General features: G+C 42.7%; 1 protein-coding gene across 3 annotated transcripts in view; it reads left to right on the top strand.

Moving 5' to 3' along the window:
• Positions 1-15,842, top strand: part of MAPK12 (mitogen-activated protein kinase 12) — a 96,986-nt gene that overhangs the window by 12,545 nt on the left and 68,599 nt on the right. For all 3 annotated transcript variants that reach the window (XM_033958439.1, XM_033958440.1, XM_033958438.1), the window contains exons 2-3: positions 182-311; positions 4,608-4,666. In XM_033958439.1, coding sequence (XP_033814330.1) covers positions 297-311; positions 4,608-4,666 — 74 coding nt within the window. In that variant the 5' untranslated portion in view covers positions 182-296. The remainder of the gene's footprint in view (positions 1-181; positions 312-4,607; positions 4,667-15,842) is intronic.

Here is a 15,842-nt window from a genome sequence, read left to right as displayed (position 1 = left end):
ATGAAATGCAACCCCAGGCCATTCAGAGCTCAGGAGTTTGCTAGACCTGCCAAATTGTCCGAAGGCATTGCACTCATTAAATACCTTTTCAAATATGAATAATTCAGAAGGCAAAGATGTAAATGGGGGGAAGATATTGTTGTGCTAACAGGTGCCATCTTTACCCTCTGTTTTTTTTCAGCTCTGCTATAGATGGACGAGCAGGAGCTAAAGTGGCCATCAAGAAGCTGTATCGCCCATTTCAGTCCGAGCTGTTTGCCAAAAGAGCTTACAGAGAGCTCAGACTCCTCAAGCACATGCAACACGAAAATGTGAGTACTTTGCATCTGACGAGTTGAAAGGCTCACCTCTAGCACTGCCGTTTGGTGTGTATCGGTGTTCTCAAGCTCGAACCCTTTGCAGGGCCACATTTTGGATTTGTAGGTACCTGGAGGGCCTCAGAAAAAAAATAGTTAATGTCTTATTAAAGAAATGACAATTTTGCATGAGGTTAAACTCTTTATAAGCAGCCGGTTGGGACACTGAGCTTTGTAATTTGTTTTTGCCATCATGCTCATATTTGCGTTTTAGGAAATTATTAAAATCTACCCGATTTGTGAGATTTTTAGGAAATTAATGGGTCATTTTTGTAGGTCACTATGATTGTACAGTCTCTTTTTTTTTTTTTTTTTTTTTAGTTCAATAGGTTTTATTGAATATTTTATACCAAACAAACCAAAGTACATGAACCGCATCGATCTGAGAGGTTTTGCAGTCTAGAAATGAAATGTAATGTAAACCCTGACCTGTTGGTGGCCCTTGAGGACTGAAAGTAGAACTAGAAACTACTGATCTAGTGATCTAGGCATAGACATTTACACTTGCTTTTCAGGTATGGTGAAAATAACGTAGGCATGATTTCTACCAATTATGTTGGTATTTTATAAAGACAAGTAGGCAGCTACTAGTTTATTTTTTTAATCGACTTACAATAGGTGCCTAAAAATGGACTTTCAGTGGTAAAACTAGAGGACATAAATTGAGGTTGCAGGGTGGTAGGAGTAATATTAGGAAATTCTTTTTCACGGAGAGGGTGGTGGATACCCAGAATGCCCTTCTGAGGGTGGCGGTAGAGAAGAAAACAGTGACAAAATTCAAAAGAGTGTGGGACGAATACAGAGGACCTTTAATCAGAAGATGAAGGTATAATTGGAAGAACCAAGGCCGGTACTGGGCAGACTGGAATAGTTTGTGTCCTGTGTATTAGGCTTAGGATGGGCTGAGGAGGGCTTTAATGGAAGCTCCTGTAATTTGGGATGGTCTAGATAGGCTGGAGAGAGCTCTGATGGCAACTCAGTAGCTGGAACCTAAATACATTACCGGGCAGACTTCTACAGTCTATAACCCAGAAATATCAATGAACAAAGACAATTGAACTTACACTTTCTGCTGATAGTTACCGGATTAAAACAGGTAGCATAGAGCTTTCTAATAAAAATGATTAAAAAAAAAGGACAATTGAACTTAATCATGGATTTGTAATGAATTATCAACTTACATTGAATAAGGATAAAACTAAATTATCAGCCTCTTTTACAAAGCCGTGCTAGCGGCTGCCCTGCGCTAATGGCCCCGAAGCCCATAGAGATTTAAAGGGCTTCAGGGCTGTTGCCACGCGGCGCCTAAGGTCAAAGTAGGGGTGATTAGGGGTGGATATGACCTTGGGTGCCATTAGACGCAAATCTCAAAAGAACTTAGGCGCTACAGTGTAGGACAGTAAAACCCTAGCCTACATTGCAGACGCCTAAGGGCTCCTTTTACGAAGCCGCATTAGCGGCTTTATCGCACGCTAACCCCCGCGCTAGCTGAAAAACTACCGCCTGCTCAAGAGGAGGCGGTAGCGGCTAGTGCGGCCGGCAAATTAGCGCGTGCTCTTATGCACGTTAAACCGCTAACGTGGCTTCGTAAAAGGAGCCCTAAGTTTTCTGGTAGGCTCCATTAGCTGCAAGTCTTTATAACAGTGCCCGAGCCTGATTGACATGAGGCCGGCGCCGTTTTTGAAGGTGGCTGTCAATTTTGGGCGCTGTTTACAGAATCTGGCCCTTTGTGCGCAAGTGCTGGCTGGCTGTAAGTATCTTATACCAAATTTTATATTTGTTTAAATATTGGCTTAAAATGTTTTGCTCTCCTTAGAGGGATTCCTATTCGATGTATATGAACTTGTTTTTTTTCAGATTTGCTCTAGCGGGAAGCAAGCTTTGCTAATTTCCGTTCTAGGTACGCACAGTCTTTCACTCTGCAATTCCTTGCTGCCTTTGATATATTGATGTGTACTGTAGAGAGTTGCACGGGGACAGAAATCCCACCCGTTCCCGCCAGGATCCTCTCCGTCCCCACCCGTTCCCGCCAGGATCCTCTCCGTCCCCACCCGTCCCCGTCAGAATCCTCTCCGTCCCCACCCATCCCCGCAAGGAATTACCTCCATCCCTGCCCGTCCCCATAAAAAAGCAGCAATTACTTCTGACAGGATCGTCACTTCCACAGTTTCTTTTGTGTTTGCGCTGCTGTTTTCCTTGTGGAATCTCTTTGGTTGAACCCTTTTTTTGTTTTCTGTTCAGGTAATTAACTTATAAACCCCCTCTTTTACTAAGGCTGACGTGTCCATTATATTATATGGACGAACCCTGCTTCCAAAGCCTTCCATCCCCGTGGGAGTCCCGTTGGCTAGAGGGGGGTCCCCGTGGATCAGAGGGGGGTCCCTGTGGGAGCCCCATGGATTAGGGGGGATTCCTACGGGACCCCAGCTGGACTCGCGGGATTCCCACGATCCCCGTTCCCGTGCAGACCTCTAGTGTACTGAACTGAACAGAATATGTATGTACTTGTCACGCCTACCTATAATCAATGTATGTGAATTGTTCACTTTCACATTTATGTGTATTAGAAGTTTTCTTTTCATTGTGTGCATGATTCCACTTTGAATCATTTTATTTGTATTTTGGATAATTTGATATGCATGTTCTTCTGTTTCTATCTTATTGAAATATTTTTTAGGATGAATTTTTTAATGTTCTTATGATTTTTACTTATTGTACTATAAATGATTTTGTTGATTTATTTAATCACTTTATTTACTGTTTTATGTCGGGTTGACAGTCTGCCCCTGACACATCCTTGAAAGTGAAATGTGGTCACATTGGGCTAGTTCTTATCTCTATTTGTGCATTAAAGCTTTTATTCTACTGCTACTCTTTGGCTATTTGGTGGTCTGCTACTGTTGCTGCTGATACTCGTATTGCAGATCCTAATATCTGGATCTGGAAAGGCCCAGTTGTCGTCCCTCCCTCCCCCGCCCATACATGTATGCCCACTCGCATAATACACATTCATTACTTAAGCATACTGCAATCAAATGCAAACACTTTCTATTGAAAAAATCCAGGCCACAGCTCTGTTTATTGGAAACCAACACTGCAAACATTAACAGTCGAATAATAACTCCCGAGCTGCCATATATGTTCCATCTCTGAAACAGGTGAAATTGACTCGATTTCGTCATTTGATGATTGCGGTGCAAAACGTTCTCTTGTGGAATGCATTACCGTTTGAAGTAAAGTGTGCTCCGGCCTTGCTGAACTTTAGGAAGTTGCTTAAAACAATGCTGTGTGAGAGATATTTCTCATGTAAATGGGAAGGCTGAGGTTGAGTCCTTGTATGGCTGCTGGTCTGATATCTGTGTGTGTGTGTTGCTTGGTGTTTGTTGTTTGTGTGTCTGTTGTTTAGCATTATCCATATGCTTTAAATTATGAGTGTTTGTTGTAACTCACTCAGAATTGTAGGATGTTAACGAGTAAGAAATTTTTTAAATAAATAAATAACCAAATTATAGCCCCCTGCTCCTGCCATGTCAGCCAGGACCTGGGAGGTGACATGTACCTTCACGCCCCATTTCCGGGACGTCTGACCCAATGGCATCCACTCCCAGAGCTTGCTGCCAGCCAGCCGCTCATCGCCGGATGAGCCCCAGTGTCTGGTAGCTTGGGATCTCCGCCCCTGCGACATCCATGAGCCTCGATGATGACATAAGCCCCGGCACTGATAAGGGGTGGGAGGGAGGGAAAGCCACCTCTGAGGAACAGGTCCTGAGCCTCGTAGGTCCCAGCTTTATATTCTCCCTCCTAGGTCCCCCTAGCTCCTAAACTTCCAAAGTGGGAGACCAGTCGCCGCTCGTGTCCCTGCTTCCAGCCTGCTATCCCCCTCCCCCTCTACCTACCTCATTCCCGCCAAGCAAATCTCGACAGCCTTCCAGTCCCATATTAACATCACCCATCGAGACAAGCTCTCGGGCTTTTTCTTGCCTCCCATTTGTCACTGCATGTATTCTTCTGTGAAAACCCTTTGCATGGACTGTCCAACCAGTACTTCACTTTTGGTATGGACCCCAAAAACAACGGTAGATGTAGAGTGAGAAACATGATGCCGTGAAAGCCCTGATTATACAGTAATTACTATTTTGCTACACATGTGGGACTGAAGGTGTAATTCTGCTTTATTTATGGAGTTCACTGCATTGTCTTGTTTTGTGTTGATGGTGTGTTTATAGTCACTGCTCTTGTTTTGTGTTATAGGTAATTGGAATACTGGATGTGTTTACCCCAGATTCAACGCTGGAGAAATTTAATGATTTGTAAGTTTTTAAAGATCTGGTTCTGTGCAAACTTTGAAAGTGTGCTTGGAAGCATGACACTGAAGTTGATCTTTGATAATCAGCCTCATTAAAAAAAAAAAAAAGATAGATGTCTAAAAGAAAGCATGAACTGGCACTTGGACGTCTTACTAGTCAAAATGTCCTTGTGATCATTCTCAAACCTGATTTTCCAGATGTCTTTCTGGTTGTTTTGTCTCCAGTGCATTTAAATCTTAAGGGGTTGTGTTACAGGTGTGTTTTAAGTGGGCTTAGGCCTTGGGCATCCTGCAGAGATAATCAAAACTGTAACAAAATGTCCAGGGCTTTTTTTTTTTTTCTTTTTTAGATGTTTGGAGCTAGTCCTGTTTTAAAAACAAATAAGGGTCAAAATGGTGCCCGAACTGACCAGATGACAACTGGAGAAATTAAGGCACGACCCCCCCCCCCTTAATCCCCCAGTGGTCACTGACCACTGACCCAGTGGTCACTCCCACTATCCAAAGATTTGAAAAAAACAGTACATTCTAGCTCATATTATGAGGGGGTACTGAAAAGTTTTCAGCCCAGCCACCCAACAAAATTCTGTACATTATTTTGCCATTGCAGCTGTAAAGAGAGTTATCTTGTTTCATTAAAGTGCCAATTTGGAGAAACAAAATTCTATGTTTTTGACATTGTTTCAAATCATTGATTGAACAATATCCACGTCATTCTCTTCGTGGTTGGGCCGAGAACTTTTCAGCACCCCCTTGTTCAGCTTCAGGTTTTCACACAGATATCTGAACCCAGGATAGCAGAGCAGAGGGGCACTCTAGGGGGGGGTCCTGCAGTGAATGTCACATTTCAAAGTCCCAGGTCAGATGTTGCTATAACTTGCTTATATTATATGGTGAGCCCTCCAGAACCGACTGTACCTCCATAAAGATGACACCTGCAGTTATAAGGACTATTGCTGTGGTGTACAGATGGGTACAGTAAATTTTGGGTGGGCTTTGGAAGGCTCACCATACAATGTAAGTAGATGAGAGTGACGTGTACCTGGGACTTTGAAATGTGATATTCACGTAGTACTCCCTAGAGTGGCCCTCTGGTGTGCTCAGCTCTCTGTGAACAGTTTGCTAAGAATGCTGGCTGCTTTGACATCTGAAAAGCTCTCTTTTGTGTGTTTTTCATGTGGACATCTTTATATTTGAGAATGGCCAAAAAAGATAGACATACTAAGGGTCAAAGTGTCTAGATAGGTCATTTAAAAAAAAAAAAAAAAAGATAAGTCTTCTTGCTGTTTTGAAAATTTACAATTTCTCTACTGCATTTTTGGATGTCTCTCCTAAACCGTCCAAACTCAGACTCCACGTATATACTGTGAGTTTTAAATTCCATTCCCTGGACCATAGCATTAATGTAACTAGCTACTTTTTTACAAAGCAGACTATGGGACTTGTGTTTTATTTCCCTTTAAACATTACGTATATATTGTGTAGTGTCCATGCTATTATTACTACTACTATGAGTACTTTTCATTTCTACAGCATTACTAGACATATGCAGCACTGTACACAAAACACATAAGAGACAGTCCCTGTTTCATGGAGCTTGCAATTTATTCAAGTCGGACAAACAGGACAGATAGGGCCTTAGGGAGTATTGTGGGAATGATTCAAGCAAACATGGGCACTGAACATGTGATTAGGAGTTAGAAGTTAAAAGCAGCCTCAAAATGTGAGCTTTTAGCCTCCAAGCAGTTCTATCTCAGTTTTAATCCTTGCCATGGGTGATTTTTCATCTTTGTGAAATTAGCCCTTCCATACATAGACCCAATTCTTGTATATATCATTGTAGATCACACCCCATATGGATAAGGTGACAAGCTGGCTTTGTTTTGCCAGGACAAGTTACCAAATTCTGGTTCCCCTCACTCTCTATTACCACGGACTTAAGGAGCCAAAAAAAAATGCATGTGAAATTCAAGTTTGAAGTTTATTGAAGTCTAAGCAGTTTCCATACAAATCTTTACAAAAAAATATAAAATAAGGGTGCCCAGATGCTATTGTAGAACAGAGCATAAGTTGACACTTATGCCCCAGCATTTCGGCACAAGACTTTCACCTGGTCTACGGTAGATATAAATGTCTATGCCTGCATGTTGTACTTTAGTGTGTAAACAAGAAAAGCACAGCGGGCCTCAATGAACTAGGTCAAATCTTTATTGACTGAACACAAGCCATATTTTGGCACGCAGTGCCTGCATCACGGGTCTACAAGAAAGTACATAGAAACATAGAAACATAGAAATAGACGGCAGATAAGGGCCCAGGGCCCATCTAGTCTGCCCACCTTAATGTCCCTCCCCTACCTTTGCCCTGTGAATAGATCCCATGTGCCGATTGCATTTTGCCTTAAAATCAGGCACGCTGCTGGCCTCAATCACCTGTAGTGGAAGACTATTCCAGCGATCAACCACTCTTTCAGTGAAAAAGAATTTCCTGGTGTCACCTCGTAGTTTCCCGCCCCTGATTTTCAACGGATGCCCTCTTGTTGTCGTGGGACCCTTAAAAAAGAAGATATCTTCCTCCGCCTCGATGCGGCCCGTAAGATACTTGAACGTCTCGATCATGTCTCCCCTCTCTCTGCGCTCCTCGAGCGAGTATAGCTGTAATTTGTCAAGCCGTTTTTCGTATGATAGATCCTTGAGTCCCGAGACCATCCGGGTGGCCAATCTTTGCACCGACTCCAGTCTCAGCACATCCTTGCGATAATGCGGCCTCCAGAATTGCACACAGTATTCCAGGTGGGGCCTCACCATGGATCTATACAATGGCAGAATGACTTCCGCCTTACAACTAACGAAACCCCTTCGTATGCAGCCCATGATTTGTCTTGCCTTGGACGAAGCCTGCTCCACTTGATTGGCAGACTTCATGTCCTGCCAATCAAGTAGTAATAAACATTGTACAAACTTATTCATGAGAGGAATCAATACATTGCGTGTGTCTAAAATTGTGAAGTGTATGGAATGAAAGTAGTTCCAGTAAACCCTCCCCCCCCCCCCCGCGACTTCACGGTTCGCGAATTGCGGACTCAGTCATTCACGGTATTTTCCGACCGCCACTTCCTGGTACTAAAGTCAGGCTGCACCAATCAGGAGCTGCTTTGACTAGAGGATTAACGACAACTGAAATAGTACTACTCAAAAGAAATGGCGATATGTAGCAAGGTGCCCAATTTTGCCCAAAGAAACTTAATACCTCGCAATGCTGAAAGCAGCACAGATCGCTTTAAGCCATACTTCTGAAAATATAATTTAACTTATTTAAAGGAACTTGTCCCATACAATCAAAAATAAATAGCCTAAAAGAAGATCATATTTGTTTGAGCCTAAGGGCTCCTTTTACGAAGGTGCGCTAAGGTTTTTAGCGCACGCACAAAATTACTGCGCGCTATAGCATGCGGTAACCGAAAATCTACCGCCTCCTAAAAAGGAGGCAGTAGTGGCTAGCGCGCTTGGGAATTTAACGTGCGCTATTGCGCGTGTTAAGGTCCTAGCGCACCTTTTTAAAAGGACCCTAATGTGCGCTAGTGTTTGTAGCGCACGCAGGAAATTACCACGTGCTAGGCGGCTACAACTAACACCAGCTCAATGCTGACATTAAGGTCTAGTGCGAGCGACAATGTAGCGCGCGCTATTCCACACGTTAAAGCTCTAACGTAGCTTAGTAAAAGGAGCCCTAAATATCAAAAATGCATTGAAGTGTTTTTTGAGGGGTTTTTTTTTTTAATGCTTACCTAGTAAAATCAGCAATAATTTGTCAGCATCCCGTGAGAAACAGTGGGAGACTTTATGAACTAGACATGCGCTTTGTGTCTACTATATGTGATGGTGAAAAATGAATATGTATTGGATGATGTCACTTTTTAGTGTGTAACTAGAAGTTATCCAAGCTGTTACCGCTGTGGCTGGCACTAAAAATGTTAGTATGGCTTTGTAAAGGAGGGGGTATATGAGTAAATGTGGGACCCACCCATGTCACTTTTTAGTGCAGGAGTGCCCACACTTTTTGGGCTCGCAAGCCACTTTTAAAATGACCAAGTCAAAATGATCTACCAACAATAAAATTTCAAAAAACACAAAGCACACTGTACACAGAGAAAATGTTAATTATCATTTATATTCCAGGGGGTTTTCAAAGAGATCAAGACAGATGACTTTATGCAATGTCACCTCAGTAACAACTATACATAAATAGACAAATATATCCCCTCCCTTTTTACTAAATCGCGATAGTGTTTTTTAGCGCATGGAGCTGCGCTGAATACCCTGCGCTGCTCTCGATGCTCATAGGCTCCCTACGCTAAAAACCGCTATTGCGGTTTAGTAAAAGGGAGCCATAGTGCAAAACATAGACAGCAGATATAAATTCTTGAAACGGACACATTTTGATCACTAAATTGAAAATAAAATCATTTTTCCTACCTTTGTTGTCTGGTGATTTCATGAGTCTCTGGTTCCACTTTCTTCTTCTGACTGTGCATCCAATATTTCTTCCCTTCTTTCATCCTCCTGCATGCTTCCTCTCCTCCAGACCTTATTCCCTCCCACAACTTTTTTTTCCTCTCTCCCTGCCCCCTCCCTTTTCTTTCTCCCTGCCTTATTCTTTCTTTCTGTCTCCCTGCCATCTTTCTTTCTGTCTGTCTTTCTCTCTCCATGCCCCCTTTCTCTCTTTCTGTCTCCCCTTTCTTTTATTATTTCTGTTTCCCTTCTTTCTTTCTGTCTCCCTGTCCCCCCTTTCTTTCTGTTTCCCTTATTTCTGTCTCCCTGTCTGCCCCCCTTTCTTTCTTTCTCCCTGCCCTCCCCAAGCCACCGCTGCTGCCATCGAGGAACAGGCCACCAAGCTGCCCGCCACCGAGTTGTGAGCGCTCCCTGCTTCCTGACGCGGTAAACAGAAGCACCAGGCTGACCAGCCTTCCCCATGACATCATTTCTGACGTCGGAGAGGAATTTCCGGGTCAGCCAGGCAGCAATTGGCTGGCATGGAACTTCCTCTCAAACATCAGAATTGACGTCGGTGGGTGAGGGGGGAAAGCTGGTCGGCCTGGCGCTTCTGTTTACCGCGTCAGGAAGCAGGTAGAATGTGAAGGCAACGCGAGTCTATCACGGAGCACGGGATGGCCTCCGCAATCAACTTGCGTTGTCTTCACGATCTACTGGTCCCCTGTTTTAGTATGTAACTTATAGTAGTCAACAAGTTATATGAGTAAATGTAGGACCCACCCATGTCCCTGGGACAGAGGCTATGCAACCTTGCCCCTTCCCTGGGTTAGTTCAGCTCCTCAGACTGAAAGTTTCCTGGAGGAACCTCCAGCCCTCCCCCTCCTGGCCAGCTGGAAGAAAGGCAAGGACAGCTCAGAAAGGAAAACAGCTTCAGGAGAGGGAGAAAGGAGGAAAGTGCCAAACCAGGAAGTAGAGGAGGAACATTTAAAAGGTAGAGCCAGGATCAGAACCAGGAGTCCCAGAGTGAAGAAAGGACATGGAGGGTCAGGAGAGAACTGTAACTTATTCCCAACTGAGGTGGGAAACTGCTGAACTGAAGTGTTTTTTGCTTGCACATGAATAAGTAAAAAGGCTGCATCTTAAAACTCTCTCAGAGGCGGGGTTGCATGAACTGTGCTCATGGCTTGACGTGAAGGACTGACACCCAGAACTCTGGACTGACTAAACTAAACTGAGAGAGGCAGTGTATTTTGGGAAAGCACCTGGTTTCTGTGAGGGGAAAACAGATCCCTAATTCTGTGTAAATAAAAGCATATTCTCTTACCTCCCCAGACTGCTTGTTAGCGTTTATGTGATTCTAGTTTGGGTAAACGGGCTATGGCTGTTACAGTTCAACTCATGTATACACCCCTTGCATTCTGCACATTTCATGCACAATATGTAGAATAATGTATAGCACACAAAGAGCATTTACATATGTTACATTTGCATGTGTAAGTTCTGGTGCTCTAATCTTAATATACATTTAAATGTGTACATTCTACCTATAAATACATATGTGCTATGTAGGATAGACTGGAAGCCTTGAATATGTATAACCTAGACTAGGAAAGAAGGGACAGGGGAGATATGATTTGGTTCATAGTCTAAAGCGCGCGAGGACAAAGGCGCGCAGACAACTGAGCGCAGAACTTCATTGCGCCAAAGAAAAACCGTATTTTAAAGGGCTCCGAGGGGGGGTGTTGGTGGGGAACTCCCCCACTTTACTTAATAGAGATCGCACTGGCGTTGTGGGGGGTTTGGGGGGTTGTAACCCCCCTCATTATACTGGAAACTTAACTTTTTCTCTGTTTTCTTAGGGAAAAAGTTAAGTTTTCAGTATAATATGGGGGGTTACACCCCCCAACACGGCATCGTGAGGCAGCTCGATCCTTATTAAGTAGAGTGGGGGGGTTCCCCCCCCCCACCATCAGAGCCCTTTAAAATACAGGTTTTCTTCAGCGTGATTAAGCCCTACGCTCAGTTGTCCGTGCTCGCTTGTCGGCGCGCCTTTGTCCTCACGCGCTTTTGACTCATCACCTATGATTCAGACGTTCAAATACTTGAAAGGTATTAACGTAGAACAAAATCTATTCCAGAGAAAGGAAAATGGTAAAACCAGAGGTTGAGGGGGTGGTAGATTCAAGAGTAATGTTAGGAAATTCTTAATTACGGAGAGGGTGGTTGATGCATGGAATGCGCTCCCGAGGGAGGTGGTGGAGAAGAAAACGGTAACAGAGTTCAAACAAGCGTGGGGTGAAGTCCGAGAGAGAGAGTAGTCCTGCTGATTTTTCGTCATCGGAGGGGAGGTTTCGGAGCGCAGGAGGAGACACTTGTATGTGGGACACCAGTATGGGAGCTGAGTTAGAGCTCCCCTTGGAGACTGAAGGAGCTGTGGGAGGTTCATGGCCCCGAGGAAGCTCCAGGTCTGTAGACCATGACCAGCTGCAGCAGAATACTGGTGAGCACAGTGTTATTCCCATGGTTAAACCTACAAATGTCACTTTGGATTCCATCTGGGACACTATTGCACGCTTGGAGAAGATAGTAATTGGAAATAAACTGTTAATGAATAATTCCTTGCAAGATGTTAAGACCAGAATTGTCACACAGGAAGCTAAACATTTTGAATTAGAGAGGAAAATGGAGGAAGCTCAGAAAGACCTGAAAGAAAATAAATCTAACACACTGACTTACAGTCAGGGGACTGAGAAGTAAAGTGGAGAAAATGGAGAATTATACCAGAAGGTTAAATCTACATTTTGTTAACTTTCCTCAATCCAAGAACATACCCCCCATTGAACTGCTTAAGAGATAGCTGATGGAAATTCAGGGGGGGGGGGGTCCGAAAGAAACTGTGCCTCCATTCTCCAGAGTTTACTTTGTGCCGGGGAAACAAACGACAAGCCCAGGTTCAGGGAGTATTACCCATGGACAACTTGAATGTCACGCAGTTATTGGAAACATCTATTGAGGAAGAGTGTATAAGATCAACACTCCTGGTGACATTCGTTTTTGGGTCCGATAAAGACTGGGTGATGAGACTGTTTTTCCGGTAAATTATTTTTGGGAGGGAAAGTATGGATATTTCCTGATGTCTGTGTGGATACACAGGAAAAAAGGAAGCAGTTTTTGATGTTGCGCCCCCAGTTTTTATCCATGGGAGCCCATTTCTTTTTAGGTTTTCCCTGTAAATGCTTAATCCTATATGAATCTAATAGATATCTTTTCTTTGATCCCAAACAATTAAAGGCTTTTCTTGAAAATAAGCGTAAGATACAGGTCCAAGCAAGAAACTGGAGAATAGTCTAATGAGGAAGATTGAGTGAAATTAGCTGAGACGTCATTAATTATTTGTATTGTTCCTAAATTGTAGTGCCGCTTTGTGGTACGGCAGGGGGTGAATTCCAGAGAGAAGCACCTGTTATACTAACCCCCTCTTTTACTAAGGTGCACTCACTGATTGGCACGCGCTAAACGCCAACACGTCCATAGACTTAGCATGCACGCGTTAATGTTTAGCGCGCACTAATCGGTTAGCGCACCTTAGTAAAAGAGGGCCTAAAAATTCTACCGCGGGTAGCGCCGAGAGAAATAATTCAAAAAGAAGGCGTGGCTAAACAGGCTTGGCTTGATGACCACAATGTCCTAATAAAGATGCAGCACCCTTGCCTGTGTCGTGCCCAAGAAGGGAGTTTACAATAATGATGCCATTTACTTAATAAGTCATTCAACTTAACTATACATTACATTACAGATTTCTATTCCGCCATTACCTTTCGGTTCAAAGCGGATTACAAAAAGAGTTATGGAAGAAGGGTTACAACGTTAGATCAGAGAAGGTTTCCAAGAGAGGGAAAAGTAGGATCTGGGGTTAGGGAGGGGATGGTAAGAGGGGGGTTAAGCTTTATCATGGTATTAAGCTTTATTAAGGGATTTCTTGAAGAGTATAGTTTTTATTTCCTTTCTGAACATCTTGTAGTCTGGGGTTGTTGTCAATAGGTTGGAGACTTGGTTGTCTATCTTCGCTGCCTGAGTGGCCAGTAGTCCGTTGTATAGTTTTTTTCCGTTTTACTTCTTTGATTGGGGGGTAAGTGAATGGGGTGTGTGTTTTTCTATGCCTGGTAGAGGTGGTTTGGATGAGGCGGTCGTTTAGGTAGGTTGGGCTGTCTCCATTTATAGTTTTAAATAGTATACAGTAGAATTTAAATTGTATTCTTTCCTGGATTGGAAGTCAATGAGAATTGATGAATGCCTCAGTAATGTGATCATGTTTTTTCAATGAATAGACGAGTCTCAGAGCTGTATTCTGAATTGTCTGTAGTTGTTTAATCATTATTGCATTATATATATAAAATCATTATATACATAAAATCATTATTGCATTATATACATAAAATAAGTTTATTTTATTTCAATATAAATAACACACCTACTCTAGAGGTCTGCACGGGAACGGGGATCACGGGAATCCCCCCTAACCCACAGAACTTCCATGGGGACCCACCTCTGGCCCACGAGACTCCCATGGGGATCCCCCTCTAGCCCACGGGACTCCCACGGGGATGGAAGGCTTTGGAAGCAGGGTTCGTCCATATAATATAATGGACACGTCAGTCTTAGTAAAAGAGGGGGTTTATAAGTTAATTACCTGAACAGAAAACAAAAAAAGGGTTCCACCAAAGAGATTCCACAAGGAAAACAGCAGCGCAAACACAAAAGAAACTGTGGAATTGATGATCCTGTCAGAAGAAATTGCTGCTTTTTATGGGGATGGGCGGGGATGGAGGTAATTCCATGCGGGAACGGGTGGGGACGGAGAGGATCCTGACGGGGACGTGAGGGGATGGGTGGGATTTCTGTCCCCGCGCAACTCTCTAACCTACTCCCTCTTAACTCCCCCCAAAAAACACCTAAAAAGAGGTAAATAGAGCAAAGTTTAATATACTATTAATAGTAAGTAGTCCCATTACTACTACTATTTATTATTTCTATAGCGCTGAAAGGTGTACAATAGTCAGTCCCTGCTCAGAAGAGCTTACAATCCATGAAATCTTCACAGCAGCTTGTGCTTTAAATCTACTCTATCTATCAAATGTCATTGAATGGAAAACTGTTTAAGTTCTTCTCATATCCGCTTTTGAAGCCAATGGTAATAACGCTTAAAGCCAGCCTTGCTCTACACCAGATTGTGTTTCGCCATGAGATCGTCTTCAGGAGACGAGACTTAAGAGCGCCCAAGAAGGTAGCCACAGCCACTCCTGTCCTTTAAACTCCTAACTGGAAGGTACAGACTCCTTGTTCCATATACGATCCTCCCAACTAGAAAAGTGGGCAGCCTTGATTACCTTATCTTACTATTGGGATCAGTGCAAAAACAGGGGCTCTAGAATATTTCCTCTGTGGTCCTAGAAGGCATGTCGTGGTGATCCAGCTACACCTATTTGTTTATTTATTTATTTAATTTGTTTTCTATTTCGTCCTCCCCAAAGAGCTCAGGATGGGTTACAAGTTAACATACATAATATACAGTTAACAGGTTGTAATGTGCCATAGTTACAGTGCAAGTTTTTTTCTGGTACAAGTTTTTATCCTAACTTGACACATTTCAGCCCACTCATCATTTTTTTTAAGACCTCGATCGTAACTCCTCTCGGCCATCTCTTCTCCAATCTGAAGAACCTAAACTGATTTGGCTTTCCTTCATTGGGGAAGAGTTCCGTCTTCTGTGGTTGCTCTTTGCACTTTTTTCTTTTTTAAATCTTTATTGATTTTCAAACTTCGACAGTGCAATACAATTAATTGAATAAAAAATACTGCAAAAAAACGCACTATTAACTACACAAGTAACACATAAAACAATCATTTTCTCCCAACCTTCTCCAAATTATTAATGCAATAAGACATATGATGTGATTACAATATTATAATTAAGTAATTTAAATCCTCACAATACATTTCCCTCCCCCCACCCACCCACCCTGGATGTGTAAAGAAATCTAAGAAAAGGAAACATACATGACCCTTATTGCGAGGTAACAAACGTATTCCATGGGCTCCACACTTTATTAAATGAACTACTAAACCCCATACATTCTCTCATATTTATATGTGGTACACATATTTGCCCAAATATCCTCCAAAAAGTCGTGAAACACACAAAAAAACCTTAAAAAAGGCTAAATCGCAAGTAGGAAAGGATTCTAATACGAGCTCAAGGAGAGTATAGAAAGGGTCTCAAGCGCTCACGGCTAAAAGCTCGATATGTCTTACAAGCTGATAACCATAGGGTGAGCTATCATCGATCTTTATTCACTGCTCCAATATGCGCTCCATATTATCAGAAACCCTCTATAGATAGTTTTTTTCAAAATTTTAATATTAATGATTCTATGAGATTCTATAAATTATGATTCTAAAATAGAACTGTCGGAGTTTATAACTTCCATATATAGATCTTAAACTACTTAGCTTCAGTAGCATGGTATCATGGTGGCTACGGAAGATCTCCGTTTCGCTCTCGTTAATTTGGAAAGAGCTTCATCAGGAAAAGAGCCGACATTCTTACTACAAAGTGAAAGAAACATAGAAATCAAAATAATTATTTAAAACTTAAGCTTCTAAAGTAGAAACTATCAAAATAATTTA

The sequence above is a fragment of the Geotrypetes seraphini genome, chromosome 9 (assembly GCF_902459505.1).
Source record: "Geotrypetes seraphini chromosome 9, aGeoSer1.1, whole genome shotgun sequence".
NCBI classification, from domain to species: Eukaryota; Metazoa; Chordata; class Amphibia; order Gymnophiona; family Dermophiidae; genus Geotrypetes; species Geotrypetes seraphini.
Note: the sequence above shows the minus strand (reverse complement) of the source record. Positions and strands in the feature narration are given on the sequence as shown.